This window comes from Talpa occidentalis, unplaced genomic scaffold, assembly GCF_014898055.3.
Source record: "Talpa occidentalis isolate TD23 unplaced genomic scaffold, MPIMG_talOcc4v2.1 talOcc4.16, whole genome shotgun sequence".
In the NCBI taxonomy this organism is placed as follows: Eukaryota; Metazoa; Chordata; class Mammalia; order Eulipotyphla; family Talpidae; genus Talpa; species Talpa occidentalis.
In genome coordinates this window covers 40350867-40374674 of record NW_023601653.1, presented here as the reverse complement: position 1 = coordinate 40374674, position 23808 = coordinate 40350867, and the positions used below count along the sequence as shown (strand labels likewise).

Below are 23808 nucleotides of genomic sequence, written 5' to 3'. Positions count from 1 at the left end.
TGAATAAATGAAATAAAAAGTAAAAACACAAGTGTTATTAATGGTCTCTGCTGATCTACATCCTCAATGATTTCAAGAGCTCTCTGGGAAATGATTAAGAAATCTGCAAATGTATTAGAAATAAAAAAATGTAAGTTTATGAATTGTATGCTTTCTAAATCAATATGAAATTTCTTGAATGAAAGTAAGAGGCACTGCTTAACCACCACAAGACACTTAAAATTTATAGTAGGTGCTTTAAGGCATAAGAAGCTGTCATGATCAGCCCTGCTTTGTTCTCAAATCGAACATTATTTAACTGGAAAGAGAATCTGAGACAAACTTTTCCTGGAGAGCCTGTCTATATTGATCGCATCCCCCAGCCAGGCTGCCTCAGGACTCCAGACGGGCTTCTGGCTTCGGGAGACAGGGAAGCAGTGTGAGCGCGTGCCAGGCTGGGGGCCCATGAATATTTTAGAGGCGCCCTGAACGGGCAGGGCGCCAGGAGGGCTCCTAGCAGTGGCTGACAACCTGCCTGGGGCCAGCCATGCGCTGCCTCACAAGGGCTGGCTGTAGCTCTCAGCTCTTCTTCCTTTCTCTTTTTCTTTTCTTTTTAAAAAGAAAACTTACCAACACTTGTCTTTCAAGTGGGACTACTGGAGAGGAGGGGAAGGACACTGGCCCTGCGCTGAGCCTGAAGATGGGTCCAAGTGTTATTATTGGAGCAAAAAACAGACAAAGGAAGTGCCAAAAAAAGGCCGAACCACTCTTTTTTAAACAAAGTAGCTTAACTAAACAGGCACTGCCAAGGGTCAGCAACAATCCCAGAACTAATGAGCTCTGCCGCATAGTCCACACTGCTGGTTCCCGCTCTCACCCACTGTGCTCTGGTCCTGCCTCCTGTCCACACCCCAGATATGCAAGGACTGGAAGCAATGATAATGGAGTCATGCTGCAGTACCTACTGGGCCAAGCACTTGATTGCAAGCCCCCAGGGAGCGAGAGTGCCCTTCTTACTAGGGAAAGAGGGCAGAGGGGACTTGTGGGCATCTGGCCTCGGGGATGTGCTCCCACTTTCAGCTTTATTTCTGCTCAGCAGATCCAGACCAGTCCCTCAGATCTGCATACGACTAGGCCCGGAGTCCTCCGTCTAAAGGAAAGCTTCTTTACCTTAGGGGCTTGTTGGAGGGTAAGTGAAAGGTGTACATATGGTGAGGCAAAAAGGTAGCCCCAAAATTTAAAAAAATTGCTGTTTATAGTTATCAATCAATCAACCAATCAATCAAAAGCTTTACCACAGCCCATCAGTGCGCCCTCCAGGACGGCTCTCACGAGCCTGCTCCCAGGACAGCAGTTACTGCACAGGCCAGGCAGAAGGTCAGCCAGTGGGAGGGCCCGCTGAAATGAGGCCACAAGAACTGTGGCTCCCATCAGGGCCTCCCGCCCCACCCCAGCCCTCCCCTTCCCTGCTCCCTCAGTCTCCTCCCCCACTCCCTGGTCACTTGCTCTGAGGGACGTGCCACCCTCATGCTGACCCCAGGCCTGCTGACAACCACAGGCTGAGCTCAGAAGTCAGTCGGACCCCCAAGATGACCGCAGCCCCTGCCAACAGCTTGTCACCAAGAATCCTGTGGCAGTCGTAGGAGTGAGGGGAGAGGTTACAGAGTACAGATGAAATACTACTGGCCGTGAGTTGCTAATTAATCGACAGGCACACTACACTGTTCTCCCTGCCTTTGTCTATATTTGAAAGTTCTATGCTATTAAAGAGGCTTTTATTTCATTCTCTAGCAGAAAAAACAAATACACTCACGGCCTCCCTGGTGGCGCAAGGGGTTAAGATGTAACAACACTATGAAGCTATCCACACCCACTGCCACCTGATGCTGACTCCCAGTCAGGGAGGTGACCCACACGGCACGGCAGACCTCTCCTGTCTTGCTGGCTGCTCCCCTCAGCAGTGTATTTCAGTCAGTCTGTCTGTTCTGTTCCCCACTCTGTCTCTGGTGAATCCTCTCACACACACACACACCCACACCTCTGGCCTGCACCCCAGTTCTTGTATGCATAAATAAATAAATCTTAAAAAAAAAAGCCCAAGCTTTCTTTAAAAAATAAATAAATAAAACAAAAACATTCTACACACTGGACCACTTCCTACCATACACACTATAATCCATGGAAACCCCACTCAGCATAGCAAGAACCCCTCGAGTCAAGGGGATGTCACCTGATTTGTGGAAATGCATCATAACCAAAGAGAGAGGTTAATTCAACCAAAACTTGCATTTTGGGGTGAAACAGGGGATTGCAGAGCACAAGGGAAGATGGTGATGGGTCATAGGGGATATGGTGGCGGGAGAACAATGGGGACCACAATGATGTAAGATTAAAAAAATTAATACAAAAATTTTTTAAAACCCCACATCATCTGTACTTCTCTAGATAACAAAGTTGTTTTTAAGTAAAACTTTATTGATACAACATATGCAGTTACACTTGCAGACGATTTTCAATTATTTATGAAAGGAAGGATTGCACCTGTGAAGTCCTTTGCATTTGTCGTCAGGCCCCTAACCCATTCATGTGTCTTCTCACTCAGTCACCCTTAGCAAGGAAGGACAGATAATCCATTCCTCAAACAGATGGACAACGGACAAAGTCTGCAGTTCTCACGAGGGGGGTGGCCCCGGTTGGTCGTGTTTTCATTCATAAGGTTATTTAGGTTGACTTATACGCTGGGCTTATTACTGTCCTCCTAAATCTGTGTGCCCTGCTTCCCGGATTAGAGGTTGCTCTTTCACACACAAGTAGTTATGCTCCGCTGGGCTGAAAGGGGCTGGGTCTGGACAGAAGAACCTTCCTCCAGTTCTCATCCCAATACTAGCAATGCAAACTCGGGCAATTGACCTGTCTCTCAGCATACCAGCTGCAAACTGCATGCTGTACCTGACCTGCTGTAAACAAACAAACAAACTAACAAATCTAACTTGAGCCATACCTTTATTATTGTTACTAAATAAAATGAGATTAAAAGGCAACCCATTAGGTAAAGAGAAATAAGAAGTGCAAAGGGAAGAGGACAGGCTGAGGTGAGTAGGCAGGTCCTAGGACACAGGACACACCTGGAAGTAGACCAGGAGGTGATAAGGACAAGTGTCTCTCGGGAAAAGAAGTGGCTAAGTGGGGACAGGTGAGCTGTATTTTTAGCACAATCTTTCTGGTACCCTCTGAGAACAATGCCACATGGATACGTTATCTATTTTAAAAAATAGTGGGTAAAATTAGCTGTAGTACAAGCAGGACACAGCCCAGGGACAGTCTTTGAAAGTCTGCAGGAGAATCCAGCAATGCCCTTTGCTTCATCAAAGCAGGGAAGCTCTGTTCAAGCAGTCACATTAACGGGGAGGGCGGCCGCCACTTACTGGGCACTTACATCCTGCCAGCTCCCAAGCAACCACTGAAGGTGTTGTCAGCCAACTGGCCACGTGTTCCAGAGCATTCCAGAATGTCAGAAGACAAGCCGAATCCTCCAGTGAGGTGCTAGGGGCATGGTCACAGCTACCCTCTGCATGAGCTCCTCGTGCATTTTAACTACAAACCAGTGGTTGCAGAAAAAAGGTAAGTTCTTTGCTAATTACTGCCCAACTAGTCATGCTAACCAGAAATAAGCTTTAGCGTGCGTGCAGGGACATTTCTTCATTTTTGTTACACTTCATGTTAAAAACCATGGGCCCAAGTGACCATGCAGTCATTCTTGGTCCCCTTAACAAGTCAGGAGGGAGGGAACTGTGTGCCTCGAGAGAGGTACAAGTGACATGGAGGGAACAGAGCACTGGGGTCTGCACCGGGGCTCTCTCCACAAGCTGTCGTGTACCTATCCACATGCCGTGGCCATTTCATTTCTGCAGGGAAACAGCCATACTGCACCCCCCCACCACCACCACCACAAAGCCAGATATGGCCCTGCCATCCTAGTAAGTCTCCCAGAGACTTATTCCTCCTGTTCCTTCTTTCGTCATTGACCCACAATCCCACCCCTGGGGCCTGGGCCCTAAATGCCAGCCACCTGCGCCTCACCACTCCGCCAACCTTGCATACGCCAAGGCTGCCAACTCTGCCTCTTCAGTCCCCCACCTCTGCTCAGCGCCACCACCCTCCTCCAGGAGCTGCCCCTCTAGTTTGCTTGACAGGACAATCTCCTACCTGGCTGCCCCACCTCGAACTCACCCCAGCTCGATTCTACGCCACACCCCTTGTTATTCCATGATATTCCTAAGGCAGAGCTTGTGAGTCCCTCCCGAGTCAAAACCCGTGAGGGGCTCTTCACAGCCCAGCACCCAGGGGTGCTCAGGAGTCAACCCCTCCCTTCCATTGGGAAGCAGGAGTGGGAGAAAGGTGTGGCGGTTCTCACCCCAGGCTTGGTCTAAGCAGCCAGTGCCCCCCACCTTCTTGCCACACCGATGGTTCAAGGGTGGGCCTCGGGGAAGTGGGGCCTGAAGTGCTCTCATCCACAAACACCCAGATTCTTGTTTCCTAATGGGAGTGGGTGTGGAGGGGGAGGGACTTGAGGAGCCACAGCAAAACTGAGCCAGATCCTGTTCAAATCACACCTGAACACTACCCTGCTCCCAAAATCTGTTAAGTTATAGGAAACGTTTCTTAGGTCCTCTCTGACCTAGAACCCGAAGCATCCTATCAGAGAAAGGCCCTGCAAAGACTGCAGCATCTCCCCGCAGCCCCTCTGTCGCCCTCACCCCAGAAAAGGCCTGGCAGGCTTTCCTGCTCCTCTCCTGCACAGGTCACACAAACAGAACAGCAATGGGGGCAGGGAATGGGTACAACCGCCCTCTTTCTTTTGTGCCTGGGTTATACTTCCCCTCCAAAATTTGTTAAGTGCCACAGCTAGCCACAGGATTTAGAGCAACTAAAATTCACCTCAATTCAGCCCACCCTAAAAAAGAACTCAAAAGAAACAAAAATGCAAACAGCATTTCTCCAGCTAAGAACTACCTAGAATTCTCTTTTTCTTTGGTATTTTTTATTCTTTTGGGATACGTATTTCAATTACACTAAACAAATTCCGAGAGCACTGTCATTACCAGCAAAAGTAAAAGATACTTGTGCGTCAGTGAAAGGAGAGATTTAAATAAGGCCCACGAGCACATGTTGCTCATGTAAGTGTTTCTGGTCTCAATGACCGTGTCCCCTTCTTTGCCACCCTAAGGTGTTTGGTCTTAGGTCTGAAGAATGTTTAGGAGGCCACTCTTTTACAGAAGGGATAACACAGCTGGCACTGTTCTGACCATCCTACGACAGAACAGGGAGGCATGGGCTGCCTAGCCACCCACTGGTGCAGCTGGTCAGCACTGTTTCTGCAGATAGGACAGAGCCTGAGCCCTAGGGCAGCCGGCCAGGTTCTCTCTCCAGTTTCCTATACCATCTCAATGCACCTCCAGTCTGCTGCCTGACGGCAAATAAATCAGACTCCCCATGACACAGAGATGGAAGACTTGCCTTATTTGTCACTGAGCGGCCGCCTTTGCTCCCCAGCTTCTCCTTTACCAGTTTTCCACCTCCTGAGTCACCAGCACTTCCCTTTTCTTTTCCATAATGGTGTAATGGAAAAAAAATCCACAGATTGTTCTAGTGTTAAACTCCTGAGGCTGAAAGCTGCACTCTTCCCCATGCCACTCTGGGTAGTGATGGTATAGAGGACTTTGGTAAAAACTAAATGTGTTGCAAGTAGAAGGATTTAATTTTTTTGGCGGGGGTAAGGATATAGCTTATTTAAGGGGTACTTTTTAAGAAAAGATTTATTTATACAAGAAGAGGGGTACAGGCCAGAGGCATGGGAGGGTAAGAGAATTAACCAGAGACAGAGCGGGGAGCAGAACAGGCAGATGGACCAAAAACACTGCTGAGGGGAGCAGCAGGTGAGACAGGAGAGATCTGCCGTGCCATGTGGGTATCTCCCTGGCTGGCTGGGAATTGAACCCATGCTGCACAGGCTGCGGACAGCCTCAGTGCTGAGCTCAACATGCTGCACCACTGGGGAGTCCCTTAAGGGGTACTTTTTAGGTAATACAAGTTTACTGCTGTCAATAAATGTTAGACAACATGAATTCTATGAGATGGTAGATGAAATATGTGGTAAGGACATAATTTTCACAATGCTTGAGGCAGTAAAGGATGGTACCACCACCTCGTCAAAGCAGTAACATAAAGAACCATCTGACAGACTCCACCTGAAGGCAGGATCAAGCAATGCAAACATTAAGGGAGATGATAGCAGATATAGAGAACAGCAAAGAAAAGCACATGCACATATAGAGCATTGCCCTTCTGAACAAGAGTCCAGAATTAGCAACAAAAGAAAGAATAGTGAAACTTTAAAATACACACAGCAAACCTGGGAGTAGTTTTCAACACCATCAGAACATCAAGAACAAAGACTGCTATATACAGGCTTTAATTTTTACCCCTCCTGGACAACTCCATTGTGCTCTTGCATCCACTCTCCTAATCAACAGCTTTTTATGGAGGTCGTCACAGATGTCACATACTAAATCAGTGACAATGACCCAAGACAGAAACCCTCTGTGTGTCTCAGGTTACTGCTCTACTCATTAAGCCCACCTCAGTGCATGACTGCTGTTCTGAATTAGTAACCAGAAAACAGAACTACTATTTGTGTTTGAAATTCCATGCCTCTGGGATGATCGCTGGTTTCCATTTTCTTTATTGCAGTCCTTAACCTTAGTTTTCGAACTAAGCGTGTGTTACTTTTATAATTTAAAAGTCACAATTTTTAAAAATTGCACTTATTGCCTTTTATTATTTCAAAGCAGTTATTTCATTTATCCTCGCTCCTGGTGGGATATTCAGCAGTAGCAAAAGTGCCCCGTAAACAAGTCCTGGAGCTTCATGATTATAAATCCTTCCTCAGAAAGTCCCACAGAAATGCCTAAACAGAGCAAATGCTTAGTTTTGTGGATGAACTTGAAGACAGTGGGCAAAACAGTAATTACATACCTGCAGTCCCCAAACCTTTATGTTTGACACTAATTTTACCCTCTGGGTCCCCACCCCTCAAAAAAATAAAACTCCCATGAACTACCTACAAGGTGGGCTGGACTCTTGGGACAGCCATGAAGTGCCAACTCCACCACAGGACTCTGGGCAGCAAGGATGGTGCTGCAGGTGGCAGCCTCAGCTCTCTGACAACAGCAGGAGCAAAAGCAGGTGCTGCTCCTGCAGGGCGCCCCCTGAATGTCAACTTATTGCCTAGACATAGCAATGGGGAGCAGAGAGCTAGGCCTCCCTGGAGTTCCTTCCCTGGAAAGTTTTCAGTCTCTCCCTAACTAAGTAACATCAATTTACGAAACTTTCTAAGAACATTTTACTCTAAGAACATTTTACAGTCATATATACAACCACAAAACTTTCAAGTTCCTATTAAATATATCACTAGTCCAGTCAGTGTTAAGAAAAAAAAAGTTTTTAGAAAAAAAATATTTACAAAACTCATGGCCAGCGTTAAATCTGATGGCTCTAAGAACATGTTTAAGGGGGCTTAAAGCTTCCCTGCTGTGTGAATTGTCCTGGGCTGGGCAGAGCAGAAAACAGCTCAAAGGCCAGTAATCTCACCACAAAGCGCGGGGTCAAAAGGCAGGGGTCGGGAACCAGGCGCAAAACAGTTCCCACACAGAGCAGAGCCAGCGGACAAGCGCTACTCAGCTGTGTTCACCAAAACAACACAGCATGTACATGTTGCTCTGTCCCAAGGAGAGTCTGAATTTCACAAGAGAATGTATTGTTAAGAGCAAGGAAGGTCAGAAGTGATTCCTGTCCTTCCCCATCTCAGTCTCACCAGTGCTGGCGATACTGTCACCTGACCCCCCCCCACTGAAGTAAGTGCCAGAGGAGTGGGTAAGTCCCGCTTCCCATCAGGCGTCTGCCCCTCGCACCGCTACCAGCGCACCTGACAGGACTGTGCACCTCATGGCCACATTCAGAGAACGCTGCATCCCATCCGCTCCCCCAGAGCAGAGATGTCCTTCTGTGAAGAGTGCAGGGGAGTCAACCTCCAGGCAGGAGGCAACCTCCCTCCTCAGCACCTATGCGGGGGCTCTGCAGGCTGGGGCTCCAAGCCGGCCTGCATCTCCCTGTACTGTCTCTCACAATTAGAATACTGGGTGTCAGCAAAGTGGATGAAATCAGGAAAAGAGGGATTTGGAGCAGCGATTTGGTTTCAATTTTAGACCCCCACTACCCTCTGCTCACTTTCTCTTTAACCTCTGTCCCTGGACCTCCCACCTGGGACAAGGACTCATGGAGGTTCCTACCTGCTCCTCCATTGTGAGGTGGGAGCACCCTCGCTGTCATGCATTTGTTTAAAATCATGTTTAAAATAAAATTATTGTCAGGGCTGCCTATGGAAAAATAAGTGGAGGCCAGACAGGAGTGAGAAGAGCTAAATAGAAGAGGCAGTTTGGCATAACTGCCTGGAAGGAGCCTGGGCCTGTGTTTTAATAAACTGTGAACTTACACTCATTGTTCTTGAGAACAATGGCACAAAGCCAGGGGAGTCACGAAGGAGCTGCTCACTTCCCTGGAGCTGAGCCAGAACATCTTGAAATCCAGACAAAAGTTTGTTTATTAAGAACACACTTGCGACAGGATTTGGGAAACCTCCTTCAACAACCTGTTATCTTGTTACTCCAGCCATTCAGATTTCCTTAAAGGGTTTAGGGTTAAACTGTCCGAGGAGAGAGAGTTAACCTGGACAACCACACAAGCCACTATGGTCCTAGAGGCAGGCCACAGTCCTGGGCACCTACTCTCACCCCACTGGGATGTCACCCTCTTGTTGGCGGGGGCCTCCCCATACCCGCTCCCCACAATACCACCCAGGGATCATGGCGGAGGAGACAGTTGCTCCCTACTACTTCACTCCACCTCCCTCAAAAAAGATGTAAGTCTAATGTACAGAAACAACACTTCTGCTCCAGAAGATTGTCCGTTTTTCTCAGATGACATTGAGAAGAAAAAGGAAGGACCCAGAAAGGATGTTAGAAACAGCCTGAAAAGCATAGGAAACTAGTAACTGTGTTTCTGCTGGGGATGAAGCAATGGAGGACTTTGTAGGGGCAGGAATGGGCAACAGTGCAGGTTTTCTATGATCTGAGCAGACCGGGTAAAGAGGAAGTCCTGGAGCCCTCAGTGGCCTTTGCAGGCTTGTATTGAGATTTACCAGGCACACAGCAGGCAGGGGTGCTGGGGGGCTGGGAGGCCTGCCAGCAAGTCTTCATTCTTTCTGGGGTCTCCAGCATTCTCTAGCATTCTCTCTGCTTCTCTCGTGGTTCTGCTGGCATCCCCGTGACACCGCCCTTATAAGCTCAGTCTCTCAGCCCAGGTGTACCCACTTACACATGCCCACACCCCACTCCAGGTGCCCGCCATCAGGCATGCATTCAGGACCACAAGGATCCATCACCAATCCTAATGGTGGGAGGGCAGAAAAGCCTGAAAATCATTTACCCTACAACTTAGTGACACGGCAGAATATCTCTACTGAGGATTTAATGACACTGGAAATATTTGCTCAGAGACTATTCTTTAATATAAAAAACACTAATCTGAAGGGATGGCTGGACTCCTCTGTTCACTGCAGCACAATTTACAGCAGCCAAGTTACAGAAACAACCTAAGTGCCCAAGCACAGATGGTGGATGAGGAAGATATGATAAACAATGGAATACTACTCAGTGATAAAAAGGATGAACCCTCGTCATCTGTGCTAGCATGGATGGAACCAGAGGGGAATGATGATAAGTGAATCAGTCAGGAGAACAGCAAACTCCAGGTGATTTCACTCAAACATGGAATCTAAAAACAACACTCACTGATTTGAGGGATGACTTCCCCAGGACTGTCTCGTCAAACAATAGGACAAATGACAGTCAGAGTGTATTATACCAGAAAAGGGGAAGGCGGGGATGGGCGAGGACCCTGAACTTCAAAACAGAAACACCTGGATTCTCTGGCCATGGACAGGTGAAACCCACTCAGAGCAGGTGGGTTTTTATCCCAAGGCATCTGCAGCCTAGAAAAGAGACACTTTCAAAATTTCTTTAAGCTGAGTTGTTTCACAGTTAAAAACCTAGAGGCCCACAGCTGTATCTGAGAATTCACCATACAAGCCCTCACAAAGCAGAGTTGACAACTCTGAAATTATAATTCCAGCTCATATTTTTATTGCACTCTATAGTTTGAGGCTCTTTCCAAGACACCATCCACATGTCTCATAATTTAGAAAACAATCCAGATCAGCTTATGTTGAGAAACATACTCCCATGGTATGTTTTGAACAAAATCTTTACAAAATCTTCAGGGAAAGGAAGTGAATTAGATGGAGTCTGCAATGATATTCCCGAGAGACTATGAATATGTGGGGATAACTCCCAGCCCACCTACTGGAGCAGTTCAGCAGCAGAACTGGCCAGGGGGCCCACCTGTGTAGGCTGTGCACCTGTGACCACGGGGCCCACCCATGTGGGCTATACACCTGTGTTGGCAAGGTGCTACAACACCACCTCTTTCTCTTCCAGCTGATAAGAGAACACAGGAATGGACCTGGGTGAGAAAAGCGTCAGTAGCAGGGGCCTTGACTCCATGCCGTTCATTTAAAAGCTTGCATTGTTGGGCCTCCCTGGTGGTGCAAGGGTTAAACTCTCAGCATTATCAAGCTATCACCAGCCACTTCGGCCTGAGTTTGACGCCCAACCAGGGAGCTGACCCACATGGCACAGCAGACCGCTCCTGTCTTACCTGCTGCTCCCCTCAGCAGTGGATTTCAGTAGATCCACCTGTTCTGCTCCCGACTCTGGTGAATCCTCTCACCCCTCCCACCTCTGGGAGTTCTTTGTATGAATAAATAAATAAAAATAAGCCTTTAAAAAGATAAAAGCTTGCATTGTTGACACCCCACAACTGCGACAATCGCTGCAACCCAGCTCACATAGGGCTGGCCCACAAACATGTTGCAGTGGAAATAAGCTAAGTGCCCGCCGGAAGAAGACTCAATCAGGAAAAGTGGTCAGCCCACACCGTGGACCACGCAGCTACAAGGAAAGGTGACACGCTACCATTTGCAGCAAGATGGAAGGAGCCTTAAGGGAATGATGTGTCAGAAAGCAAGTCAGAAGGACAAAGACAAGCACATATTAGACATTTATACAGCGGATGATTCTACAAATTAAACTACTTCTAAAAATAGCAGCAGCAACTAATAAAGCACATGAGGTTTCTGAGGTTAAAAGGGAGAAAGGGTCAAAGGGATAGAAAGGAGGGGCAAGGGGATAAATCTCCACCAGCAGCTCAGCGATTTCCACGGCTTCATCACATGCGGTGATGGCCAGAGGCCACTTCTGACTTAACGGTGCTCACCCATGTCTTCAAAAGTCAGTTAAAAAAAGCATTATTTCAAAATCTGTTTTCCACACTGATGATGTGCACAAGGTAATAAAAGAAAAAGGAAAGGTGTTAACTCAAGATGCCTGTTAATTAAAATAACCGCAATGTTCAACATAGAATGACGTTAGTGATAGTCATGGACCCTTGGGACAGGCAGGGACGCCTGAGAAATCAGACGCCTGAATATCATTGCAGACTACATTTATTTATTCCATGTCCTTCCCATCTCGCCTGTGGCCTGGCAAGGGGCAGGTTCAGGCCCCAAGACCTCAGGTCTCACCCACTCACCCTGGGCCAGCATCCCAGCAGTGTCTGAAAAGTGGCGTGAAAGGGAGGACTCATACTGGACGTTTTGAGGGTCTGTTGCTAAGAGGTGACTGCACAGCACCATCTCGAAAAGTCCATAGGCACGTTAAAGAGAAAGGGAAAATGCATAAAGGATTGGACTTCACAGAAATGAAGAGAACCGCCCCGGCTGACCACGCTCCTGAAAAGGGAGCTGTGGCTGTGGTTTCCCAGGCTTTTCCACTGGAGCCACCACTGGACCCTGTGCCCTTCCAGACAACCACATTCTGAAGAGCCATAAACACCACTCGCCACTTCTGTGTCCACCACTTGGTTCTTGTTTACAAATAAAAAGACATGGTCTTTGCTTTAAAAAAACAAAAGCCTCTCTGATACCTACATGCTTACTTGTATAAAGCTGGTAAAAAAAAAAAAGGTTATTAATTTTTTAAAAGATTTATCTATTTATGCATACAAGAACTGGGGAACAGGCCAGAGCTGTGGGGGGTAAGAGGATTCACCAGAGACAGAGTGGGAAACAGAACAGGCGGGAGGACCAAAATACAGTGCTGAGAGGAGCAGTGGGGGCGACAGGAGAGGTCTGCCGCACCATGTGGGTAGCTCCCTGGCTGGGGCTCAAACTCGTGCTGCAGTAGCTACAAATAGCCTCATAGGTTGCGTCTCAACCCCTTGCACCACCAGGGAGGCCCAAAAGGTTATTAATTTTATTTATGATGGCTTATTTCAAGCAGGATGGGGTAGGGCAATAAATGTTATAGACCGAAGTAATTTTGGTAGTTCTCCACAAAGATGACAGATGACTTTCTAAAAACCATTCATTCACATTTCTTTTTCATCAATTCAAGCTTCTAATCTTGAAAGAAACCCTAGCTTTGTTTCCAGAGCTTAAAAGGCCCTCATACAAATCAATATGCTAAATGCTATTGGCAGCAACAAAAGGAAAAGTTGTATTTTTATCTACCTCAAATTAGCCACATAATTATTCAAACAATCTGTGTGGGTCCTTATTATGGGCCAGGCACTATTTTAGGCTTTGGCTGTACAAGGATCACCAGAAAGGCAGTGACTGAAGGGGGAAAGTCTGACATCAAAAAGTAATGACACGAGGATCTCCCTGGTGGCACAGTGGGTAAGTCTCAGCACTATGAAGCTGTAGGCAGCCACTGTGGCATGAGTTGGATCTCCGCCCAGGGAGCTGAGCCACATGGCTTGGCAGATCTCTCCTGTCTCACCTGCTGCTCCCCTCAGCAGTGTATTTCAGTAGATCAGCCTGTTCCACTCCCCACTCTGTCTCTAGTGAATCCTCTCTCACACACACACTCCCCTGCACCTCTGGCCTGCACCCCAACTCTTGTATGCATAAATAAATGAAATAAATATTTAAAGAAAAAGTCACGACACAAAAAGGGACTGCACCCACCATTCAGTCAAGAGCTGGAGGGCCACCCCATGACTCTTGCTGACATGGTGGCCGAGGGGAAGCAGAGGCTGAAGTGACAAGGGTTCACAGAGAACAAGCCGTAGGAGTGGCCAAAGGACCAGAGGGGGCCACAGACAGCAGTGGCCACTGCTCAGGCGGCACCCGAGCAAGACTGAAGCCTGCGAAAGGTTCTGTGCCCTGAATTGGGGAAAACACTAAGCTGACATAACAGAATTTTAAATAAACATGTCCAGAACTAAAAAAAAAAAATTGTAACAAAAAGCTTTTGCAAGGTGCTGTCAGGTACCAGGCTGGGCTGGAGGACTAAGAAGCAGGTGTCCGGCCACAATGGGGGACAGGCCAGCAAAGGGCTGGACAGATGGTCTTCTGAGGAGGGGACACTGCTGAATGGGAAGCCACAGCCCACCTTACAGAGGCAGGCAGGGTGCAATGCCCACTGGGCCATACAGTTGCATGTGGCCACCAGAGTGGAGATGGGCTGCGAGTGTGAGCTATACCCTGGCTTTTGAAGGTTTAGTAAGAAAAAAGAATGTGAAATACCTCATTAGTAATTTTTATGTTAAAATAATATCCTAGGGGCCTCCCTGGTTAACCCACAAGGGGTTAAGCACCGCACTATGAAGCAATACACAGCCTCTGCAGCACAAGTTCAATCCCCGGCCAGCCAGGGAGCAACCCACATGGCACAGCAGACCTCTCCTGACTCGCCCGCTGCTCCCCTCAGCAGTGTACTTCAGTCATCTGCCTGTTCTGTTCCCCACTCTGTCTCCGGTGAATCCTGTCACCCCCCACATCTCTGGCCTGTACCCCACCTCTTGTATGCATAAATAAATTAAAATCTTAAAATAAAATAATATCATAGGTATATGGGGTTAAATAAAATGTACCATGAAAAAATATCACCTGTTTCTATTTACCTTTTCAAATGTGGCCTCTAGGACACTGAAAATTGAAAATTTCTCTCATTTCCATTCCAGTCTAGGGGAAGGAGATTCCAGGGAGAGAACAGAAGACAAAATGGCCATGAGACAAGGAGTTTGCTGTGTTTAGGGACCTTCAAGGAAACCAGTCTCACTGCTGGGAAAAGCTGGGAAGGCAGGCAGACACCAGACCATGAGGAGCTTCACAAACCAGGGTGCCACAACTGGTTTATGTCCCCTAAATTCATATGTTGAATGAAAATGCCAGGCTCTTCTTCATTACCTTGTATTACTGCAATGAGTATGCATTCTTTACTGTGGAAAAACCCTTACGCTGAAAACCTAACCCCGGTGTGATGATGTTTGGAAGTGGGGCCTTCGGGAGGGGAACAGGTCATGAGGGAGGGGCCCTCAGGGACAGGATTGGTGCCCTCATAGAGGAGACCCTGAGAGCTCCCTTGCCCCTTCCTTCACGCAAGGACACAAAGAGACCATGTGTGAACCCCGAAGGTGGTCCTCCAGACACCCGCTGCAGCCTGACCTCGGACTTGCAGCTTCCAGAATTATGAGGAATCCATCTCTGGAGTTGATAAGCCACCCAGTTTATGCTGGTCTGGTATAGCAGCCTGAATAGACCAAAACATAGGGTAAAGTCTAAGTCTGAATCGTAATCTGAACACAACAGCAGCTATTGGAGAATTTTAAGTGGGAAAAAAGTCAATCTACGAGGCCATCCACCATTTTGTGGATAACTGGCAGTAACTACAGGTCACACTCTAGAACATGGGCTCACAGAGATGGTCTGACACGCTCGTTTCAAACCGGGGCCCCTGGGAGCCTGGGAGTCCAAGAGTTCATACAGATAATAACCGAGGGCCTTTGAACTAACACTTGAAAACGCTTACAGAGGGACCTCCCTGATAGTGCGAGGGGTTAAGCACAGCACTATGAAGCAATCTGCAGCCACTGCAGCATCAGTTCGATCCCCAGCCAGGGAGCTGACCCACACAGCGCAGTGGGTCTCCCTGTCTCACCCTCTGCCCCTCTCAGCAGTGGATTTCAGTCAGTCTGCCTGTTCTGTTCCCCACTCTATCTCTGGTGAATCCTCTCACCCGCTGCACCTCTGGCCTATACCCCAGTTCTTGTCTGCATAAATAAATAAAATCTTTAAAACAAAAAAAAGAAAACACAAAAACAGACCTTTTCTGTAAAGAGAATTACACAGATGAATTAACTTTCTTCCCTTTCTTTGTGGCTGAAATTATAATTACTCAGTAATTCCCACAAGCTGGGGCAGTTAGCATTATTTAAAAAGCTAACAAACCAACCAACCGATATACTTAGTCTTTGCACTCAAAAACGATTTCAGGCCCATGGGAGAGAAAGTGGTATGTCGGGAAATCTGTCATCTCATCGAACCCCTGGAGACAGAGGGATATCAAGGCCCACAGCTGCCCCACAGTAGCCAGGGCTGGAACTTGGCTTCTGGCTGCACCCAGCCACATGTGTCCCTGCCAGCAATGGCTTCAGAGGCAATCACGTATCCCTCCTAAAAATTATAACACAGTCAAGTTATGGAAACAGCCTAATTGCCCAAGGACAGATGAGTGGACGATGTGGCCTCCACACACGGTGGAATACTACTCAGCTGTATAAAAGCATGAAACCCTGCCACTTGCTCTAACAAGGCTGGAACTGGAGGGGATGATGTTAAGTGACACAAGTCAGAAGGAGAAAGACAAATACCAGATGATTTCAACCTTAAGTGGAATATAAAGAAAAAAACCCTAGAAATCTGACTGTAGAATTGAGGGGGAAGCTGGTGGAGGGGGACAGATGGAGGAAGGGGCTCAAAGGCGTGTGTGGTGGATTATGGGGGTTTTGGTGGTGGGTATGGTGTGGTAACATATATTTGAAAAGGGGTGAACCTGTACCCCCAAATCATATACAATGCTGTAAACCAACGTTATCTCGGTTAACAAAAAATACGATAAAAAAGACAGTTTGCAAACATAAAATATTTGACCTAAAGAAAAAAAAAAATCAAGTGAGAAAAGCAAAGAGGTTTTAAAGAAGTTGAAAGTGCTACATTTATGTATATAGTAAATGTTTTTTATTCATGTAGTAATTAATGTCTTATCTTTACAAACACCCAGCACAAAGGTCTGAGTATGAGGGAGGGCTGAGGCAGAAGACCCCCATCTGCACCAGTTAGACCTTCCTAGCAGGCCCTGTGGAGAGGCAAGAAGATCATCTCACCTGTGGGCCAGGCTCGGGGCTCTGCCCACTGCAGGCCGCAACACCAGGCTGCAACTAAGGGCTTGGAGGGTAGGGTGGGCTGGCTCAAAATCCAAGTTTCTCACTGGGGTGGGGAAATGAAACTCTCCGGATAGTGCCCCCTCTCAGGGTGCCGATAATGAGGTCCCAGGAGTTAGAGTAGCCCAGCGCCCGGGTGTGGGAAATGTTGAGTAAAGGTCAGTCGCTTTACTGCTGCTGCTTCCTTGCCGACTCTCACCTAGTGGTGGGGCCACCTGCACACGCCACAGCCTGGCATGGGGGGCACTTAATGCCAGGTCGCTAAGCCCAAGAGAGCGGGCTAGTCATGGCTCCAACAAAACCAAAATATAGGTGACTATCAGCCAGAAGTGTTAAGGATCTGGACACAGGACCCCAGTGTCCTTTATGGAGGTGTGGTCTCTACTGCACCACAGAGGACAAGGCTTCTTTCGGATGCAGCTTCACGGACGTGTGAGCAGGACATGGCATCTGGATCATTGCAGGAGCATCTGGGACCAGCCGTGGAAGGAGGCATGGAGGTCACCATGGGTTCTGGGAACTGGCCACAGCCACAACTCAGCAGAAGGTGCAGGGCCCCCCTAGTTTCTTGGCCTCCAAAGATGCCTCTGTCCCACTCCACCCCACCCCCTTGCTCCACTCCACTCCCTTCCCTGCCATCCTCTCTGCTCTTCAGGTGGCCAGGAGTCCTGTGGGGACGATCTCTGTGGCTATGCCAGGGAGTCTGCTGCACTCACTACTGGGCCAATTTCATGAAAAGAGTTTTAGTCTCATTGGATTTTTAAAATCAAGTTGTGGCTCTACTGCAGCCATGAGACCATGCGGCTCCTCTCCCAGCCCCGGGCCCCAGGCTGAACTTTGCAGACTCCCAGGGAAGGAGGCACGCCCAGCGGTGGTGACCCAGCAGCCACCACCCACCCAAGCCTGCTCCCATGTCGCTGTTTCCAAAAGACGTACTCCACACCGTGTGGACTAAGGGGAGCCTGGACCCCCTGCCCAGCTCAAGTCAGGACCATCTTGCTTCTCATGGTGAGTTAAATGCTATTACTGGCAGCATGGGAACACCGCATGAGGCCGCAGCCCTGTGAGCTCTGCCTCATCCCCCAGCCCTGCTCTGTCACTGGATGACATCTCGTCCCTCCCAGAACAACCGCCACCTGATCTGGTCAGTTTTGAGTAAATTCTATGGAGATTTCCCCTGCGATCCTAAAGTAGGAAGGTCGTCTTTGGTAGAATTTGGAAAATTATTTTTTGGATCTGGGAATGCCATTACTGTTATCCTATAAGGAAAACATTTTTGTGACTTCCCAGCCCCAAGCAATGACCTATGAAATCCTACGCAAGGGGACTCCTCTAGCCATCCTCCTTCCAGAGAGAGAGGGGACCCAGTACTTTGACTTGACCAGGGTCTCCACTTGCCTCCAGCCCTTCTAGAAGGGTGACAGCAAAAAAAACCAAAAAAAACAAAAAAAACAACAACAACAAAAAAACAGCACTGGAAGCAGGGAGAAGGCCACCGCAGGCGTCACCCGTCAACCCCCAGCTTCACGGGCCTGCTCTCCTGCTACCACAGGGACACCAGGCTCTGGTCACCACACCCGCCATAGACACATGTCAACTCTGCACTCGTCACCTGTTAAACACCCCAAACTACATAGGGGGCGCTGTGAAAGAGAGGACAGAGACCTTTCTCTCTGGGGAGCTTGCGTATTTATGTGACTTAAATAAAGGCCCAATTAAGTCCTTCATTTTTCCAGTGCCTGAAAGATCTGCCGCTGTAATTCAAGCCTCGGGAACCCTCTGGCTGGGTCATGGTGGAAACGAGAGGCACGCAGGAGAACTACACCGTGCAGTCTGCTTTCCTTCCTGACAGCGGGGCCTCCTCGCTTCTGTTTTCACTTCCTCTCTCCCACAGGCAATAAAGGACAGAGTTGGAAACCCTCATTTCATTTAAACATTTCTGCTTTAACACATAAAAATATTTTGGTTTGTCGTTAAGGTGCAGTGAGGAGCTTCAGCACGCAGCCAGGCCGTGAGGAGGGAGGCAGCAGGAACAGCAACAGGTCAGCCAGTGGTAAGAGGGCCGCCCAGGACACGCCCTGGCCCGCTATTTCAAAATACATTTTCATTTATAGATATTTAAATTTATTTATTGGAAGACCCATTTGATTGAGATGAAAGAAGTCCTCCCCCTTGCTGGTAAAGCTGGGCCTTCTTGGGAGGAGTAGATACAAAGAAATCACCTAGAACCATGATAACTTGGTCAGAGGGTCTCAGTCTACTGGCTACTCGCCATACGGTTTCTGTCCTAAATTTTATTTCTGTGTCCTCCCACCTGCAAAGTGTGAATTCTAGTAACAAGCACGTGTTAAAGAAAAGCCTGTGAAGCAATTGGTAGAAAGTATGTTGCGCAGAAGTCAAGTGAGACCTTCTACAGGCAGCTCGATAACTTGCTAAGAAGCAGTGTGACAAAAATAGATGAGCTCCAGAAAAGTAAAAGAGAAGTTAACTACCATTAACCGTGAAATTAATGCAGCAAAATAGCAACAATCTTCTGCTCCTTTGCCCAACTCGCCGGCCAGCCGTGTTTCCTGAGCCCAAGCACAGGTGACTCTCGTGGTGGTGGGGTGCTAGCTGGGGACACCGCGCAGGTCCCCTGCTGTCCTCTGTCCACTCCTTGCTCTTCTCTCGTCCCTCATCCCCTGCCTCCAGCACTCAGTCCTGCAGCCTATTCTCTGCTCCCCATACTGACTCCCGGGGAGATGTCACCCACTTCCTTGGCCTTCAATTTATACCCAAGCCTCATTTGAGACCCCTGAGAGGTGATGTCTTAACAGGACCCTGAAAGGGATCAAGACCAAATGGATGGATCTTCCCCTCCAGTCTTCCTAGTTCAGTAACAGACACAGCTAAGTGTTAAGGCACAAATCCCGAGTCACCTCTGATCTCTCTCCCCACTGGACACCTTTGCTCCTTCATCAGCAAGTTCTGCCGGCCCCTGCTGGCCCCTACCGTCAAAAGGCAGCCTGCTTCCCAAGCTTCCTACTCCTGCGGGGGCGTCCACCATCTCTCCCTTTACCCAGGCGGCCTTGGCGGGTCTCTCAGAAGGCACGTCAGTGCTTAAAACCGTCCAGAAGTTTTCTCTCCCAGAGTCAGTCCAACAACTGGCTAAGACCCCACACAGCCCCACCTTAGCACTGCTTGCCCTTCCCTGGGCTCCGGCAACCTCAGTCGCCTTGCTGACACCTGCACAACCAGGCACTTGGCACCGGGCTCTGCAGGTGCTGTTCCCCCAGACCACCCACGCAGCAGCTGTTCCCCCAGACCACTGGCTGGCTGGCTGGCCTTCTTCAGGGCTCTGCTCCAAGGTCACCTCACCAGGGAGACCTTCCCCAAACACTTAATATCCCATTGCACCCCACCACCCATCACTCTTCGGAGCTCTGCCCTTGCAGCCTTTTGCTGCTTAATTTCCTGCTGGCACTTAGCACCATCTGGCAAGCTGTGCACGCCTGCTGTTGTCCACACTGGAATGCGGTTCTGGAATGACGGCAGGGGCTTCTCCCGGCTCGGTCCACAGCTGGGGGCAGAACCCAGGCGACACAAGGAGCCGTTCACAAGTATGTTCACATTCATCTGAATGAATGATCGTGTAATACTGTCAGGCCAGACTGGCTGTCACCTCAGGACGCGGAGGCTGATGGGGAGCAGCAGTGCCAACAGTCCCCCTCACTCACGCAGAGTATTGCAAAAAGGGGAGCCCTGGTGTTTCCGTAACACGCTTTAAAAGCTGATGTTGTGCCCTTTGATTCTGCTGAGCCACCTGCACTATGTGTATAGAGTCTGGGGCAGAGAGACCTGAACTGGAGGAGAAAAACCATAGGCTTCCCCTCCCATCAGTCACCACCCACAGAAGGCCTCCAGGGACCAGGTGCCACCAACTCCTTCAGGAAAGAGCGGATTGTGGAAACAAATAAAATGATCCCTTCACCGATTCCCAAGGAGCAGCCTCTCCCAACCCCTTTCCAGAACAAGCAGACATTTTTTCTGATTCGCATCTTTTCAAGAAGCCATTCTTAATGTGCACATGAAATCTCAGTTGAAGAAATAGCATGATTACATAATTATCCACACAGAAAAGCCTGGTACTCTACCGTTCTCCTTTTCACAAAAATGTTTTAACCAAAACTAGATGGTTAGATTTTCTGGAAGACGTTTGGCTGTGAAGCAGACTTAGCAGAAACATACTCACTTAGCTAAGCTGTGGGATGGTGGGTACAGAATCTCAAGACGCCACAGTTTTGCTTACTATTGTTTATTATTTCATACATTCTTCCCAAACTCCCCCCAAGAAAAGGAAGAGAGAAAAATGCACTCTGGCGCAGCCAGCCAGGCAGTCACCTCCCAGGCAGCTGTTCTGGGAGCTGTGACCTAACTGTTCAGCACTGACACAGATAACGCTCGGGCGGTAGATGTCACTTGTCTCCCGTTAAAAACAAAACAAACAACAAACCCACACTGCGACCCCAAGAAGGCCAGCACAAAGACAGGCATGAAAACTGAGATCAGTGGTTTCTCCCCACACTGCGCACTCACCCCTTACCCCGAGGCAGTCCAGCCCCTTCCCAGCGCGGGTTCCCAGGCGCAGCCCGGCACTGCGGACACCCCGAAGCCCCAGCTGGGGCGCCCCCAAAGCGCGCACAACACGAGGGACACTATCCCACTCCTGGAACTGGGGCCAGTGCCGCCAGGAGGCGATGCGGGGGCGGGGCGGGGTGTCCGAAGGTCCGGACTCGGAAAGGTGACTCGGCCGCGGCGCACTCTGCCCCCACCTCGCGGGTCCAGTTCCACCTCAGTCCACCTGCGGGGCCTGAGCGCACACCTGGGGCAGAACTTCCCTGGGCGCCAGGGGTGGCAGGCCGGGACCCAGCAGAAGAGGGTGGAATGTGAGATCCCGGGACTAAGCAGAATGGAGAGGTGGGGGCGATACCCGGACCCAATAGAAAAGGGTTGGGGGGTGGGGTGGAAAGGAGGGGTGGGGGGAGGGGAAAGATCCTGGGACGGAGCAGAACGAGCAGGGGGTGGTTTGCCACACCGGACGCAGCAGAACTGGGTGGGGGGGCGTGCTACTCCAGGACAGAGCAAAGCTGGGGTGGGGGCGGGAGACGCAGGACGCAGAGAGCTGGGGGTCGGACAGTGCAGCACCGGGGGGAGAGGTGCGACCACCCCGGAACCAAGCAGAACCAGGAAGGGGCATGGGACCCCAGGACAGAGCAGAGCCAGGGAGCGGGGCGGCGTGCGACGGACCCCGGGACAGAGCTGAGCCCGGAGCCACCAGCCCAGGACTCATCACCAACTCGCCGCCTGTGGGCGGAGCGAGGGTTGGGGTCGTCCCGGGGGTCCTGAGGGCGCGCGCGGCGGGGGTCGTGTCCCGGCGCAGGGCCGCGTGACAGAGGGGGTCAGGCCCTGGGGCCGGGGGCCAGGCCGCCCTCGCCTGCAGACAAGGACCCCTCGCCCGGCTCAGCGGCGCCCGCACCCGGACCCGGACCGATGTCCTCGCCGCGCCGCTGGGCCGGTCCCCGGAGAGTCGCGCGGCCGGGCCCAGTGGCGCGAGCCCGCAGCGCCCCCCGCGCGGCCCGCAGCGCCCCCGCGTCCCGAAGGGACCCCCGCGCGGCCCCGGCCTTACCCGCCAGCTCGTCAGGCTCCAGCCCGCTGTCCGCGTCGATCCCGCACAGCACGAAGTAGTGCGCGAAGCGGAAGGCGGCCGAGGAGGACCCCGAGCCCGGGCCCGGCCCCGCGCCGCCGCCGCTCATGCTGCCGCCGCTCCGCCGCCCGGAGGCCGCCGCCGGGTGCGCTCGGCTGGGCTCCGCGCTACGGCGACCCCGGCGCGCCCATGGCCGGCAGCGGCTCCTCCTCCGCCGGGCAGCGGGCGCGGGCGCGCGCACTGGGCCGGCCAGACCGCGGAGGGCGGGTGTGTGTGTGGGGGGCGGGGGGGGTGTCCGCCGCGCCGCCGCCGCTGCGCCCCAGCCCGGAGCCCGCGTCTGGCGCCCGCCGGTCAGCTGAGCGGCGCGCGGCCCCGGGCGCAGGGAGGCGCGGGGGCGGGGGCGCCCAGGAGGGGCGGGGGCCGGGCGCGCGCGCGGGGCCGGGGGTGGGGGCGCTCCGGAGGCGGGGGCGCGCGTGTCGGCCGGGCGCGCGCCGCGGGCTCCGCGGGAGCGCGGGGAGCGCGCTGGGCTCGTGCCCGCCGGCGGGGCAGCGGCGCAGAACGACCCCACGCCCCGGCTCGCGCCCCGCAGAGCGGAGTTCTGGCTGCTAAACCAAGGGCACCGAGCCTCAGTTTTTACAATGCGGCTTTGGTTAACAGCCCTGAGATCGGTTCTCCCCACGGCTGGACCATGCTCATCTTTTTAACGGAGCCTGTGCTGGGGCCTCCCCACCCTCACCCACAGTCACACTCCAGCCTTCCGCAGTGAGTTGGTGACCCCCTCCCCGCCGCGAGCGGGGAAGACACAAGTCAGTGGCCACAGCGCCCAGGCCCTCTGGGCAGCGCTACAGCGGCCAGCTCCCCCTCCCCCACCCCCAATTCCGTAATTCGTCCTGACGTTTTCCAGGTCAGAGGAAAGTGGCCGGGACGCTCCAGTTCCCCAGCCAGCGCTCTCGAGGCGTTATCAGCGCTCTCCGCAGGTACCACCCCAGGCTGATAATGGCACAGGAATTAGACCCTGAACTCTGCCCTGCCCTGCTCTCTGATTTTTCGAATGAGCTTCCCAACCTGTTATTTCCTTGAAAGGTGAAAAACAGTTGATGCCATCTCCACATTCTCTTCCCTCCCATACTGCTCCCTCCTCTCGCAGGATTCTGGTGTGGGGTCGGGGCCGTTAACACCCCTGGGAGGCACACAAGCAAACCTTTGGGGGGTGGGGGGCAGGCTGAGAAAGCCCCAAGAGCCTTCTTCTTGGAAGATATGCAGGCACGCTGTCATCTACTGCAGCCTCTATCCTCGTTTTCTCTCTTCAGTTATGAAATGTAAAAATCAGTTGAGCGGGTGGAACACAGCAACTGGATTGCCAGGGCCCTCACTGCAGTGGTGCTTCAGGGTTCTTGATATTTGCAGTGTCTTGCAGGGCCCCTCGACTTATCGTTATGGAATGAATCAAAGGGTGGGTATCTAAGTGGTTGAGACTAGGAAACCACACAAACCTCTATATCTGCAACATATTTATGAACTTATGCTAATTTGCTCTTATGTAATTATTGCTTCTCCTATAGAGAGTACTGGAATATGCACAGCTTCACTGGGAAGGAGGGAGGGAGGGAGCCCTGAGCCAGTGTGTGCTCCCCCTGCTCTCTTTGCTGGGAGCATCTTACAGGATGAGTGTCAGTTTGCAGGCC

The 23808-nt window shown here is 50.8% G+C and overlaps 1 protein-coding gene across 2 annotated transcripts in view; it reads right to left on the bottom strand.

The window, feature by feature from the left end:
• DENND5B (DENN domain containing 5B) overlaps nt 1-22232 on the bottom strand; it is a 123180-nt gene extending 100948 nt beyond the window's left edge. For both annotated transcript variants that reach the window (XM_037514074.2, XM_037514075.2), the window contains exon 1: nt 22106-22232. In XM_037514074.2, coding sequence (XP_037369971.1) covers nt 22106-22232 — 127 coding nt within the window. The remainder of the gene's footprint in view (nt 1-22105) is intronic.
• Nucleotides 22233-23808: the final 1576 nt, after the last annotated feature.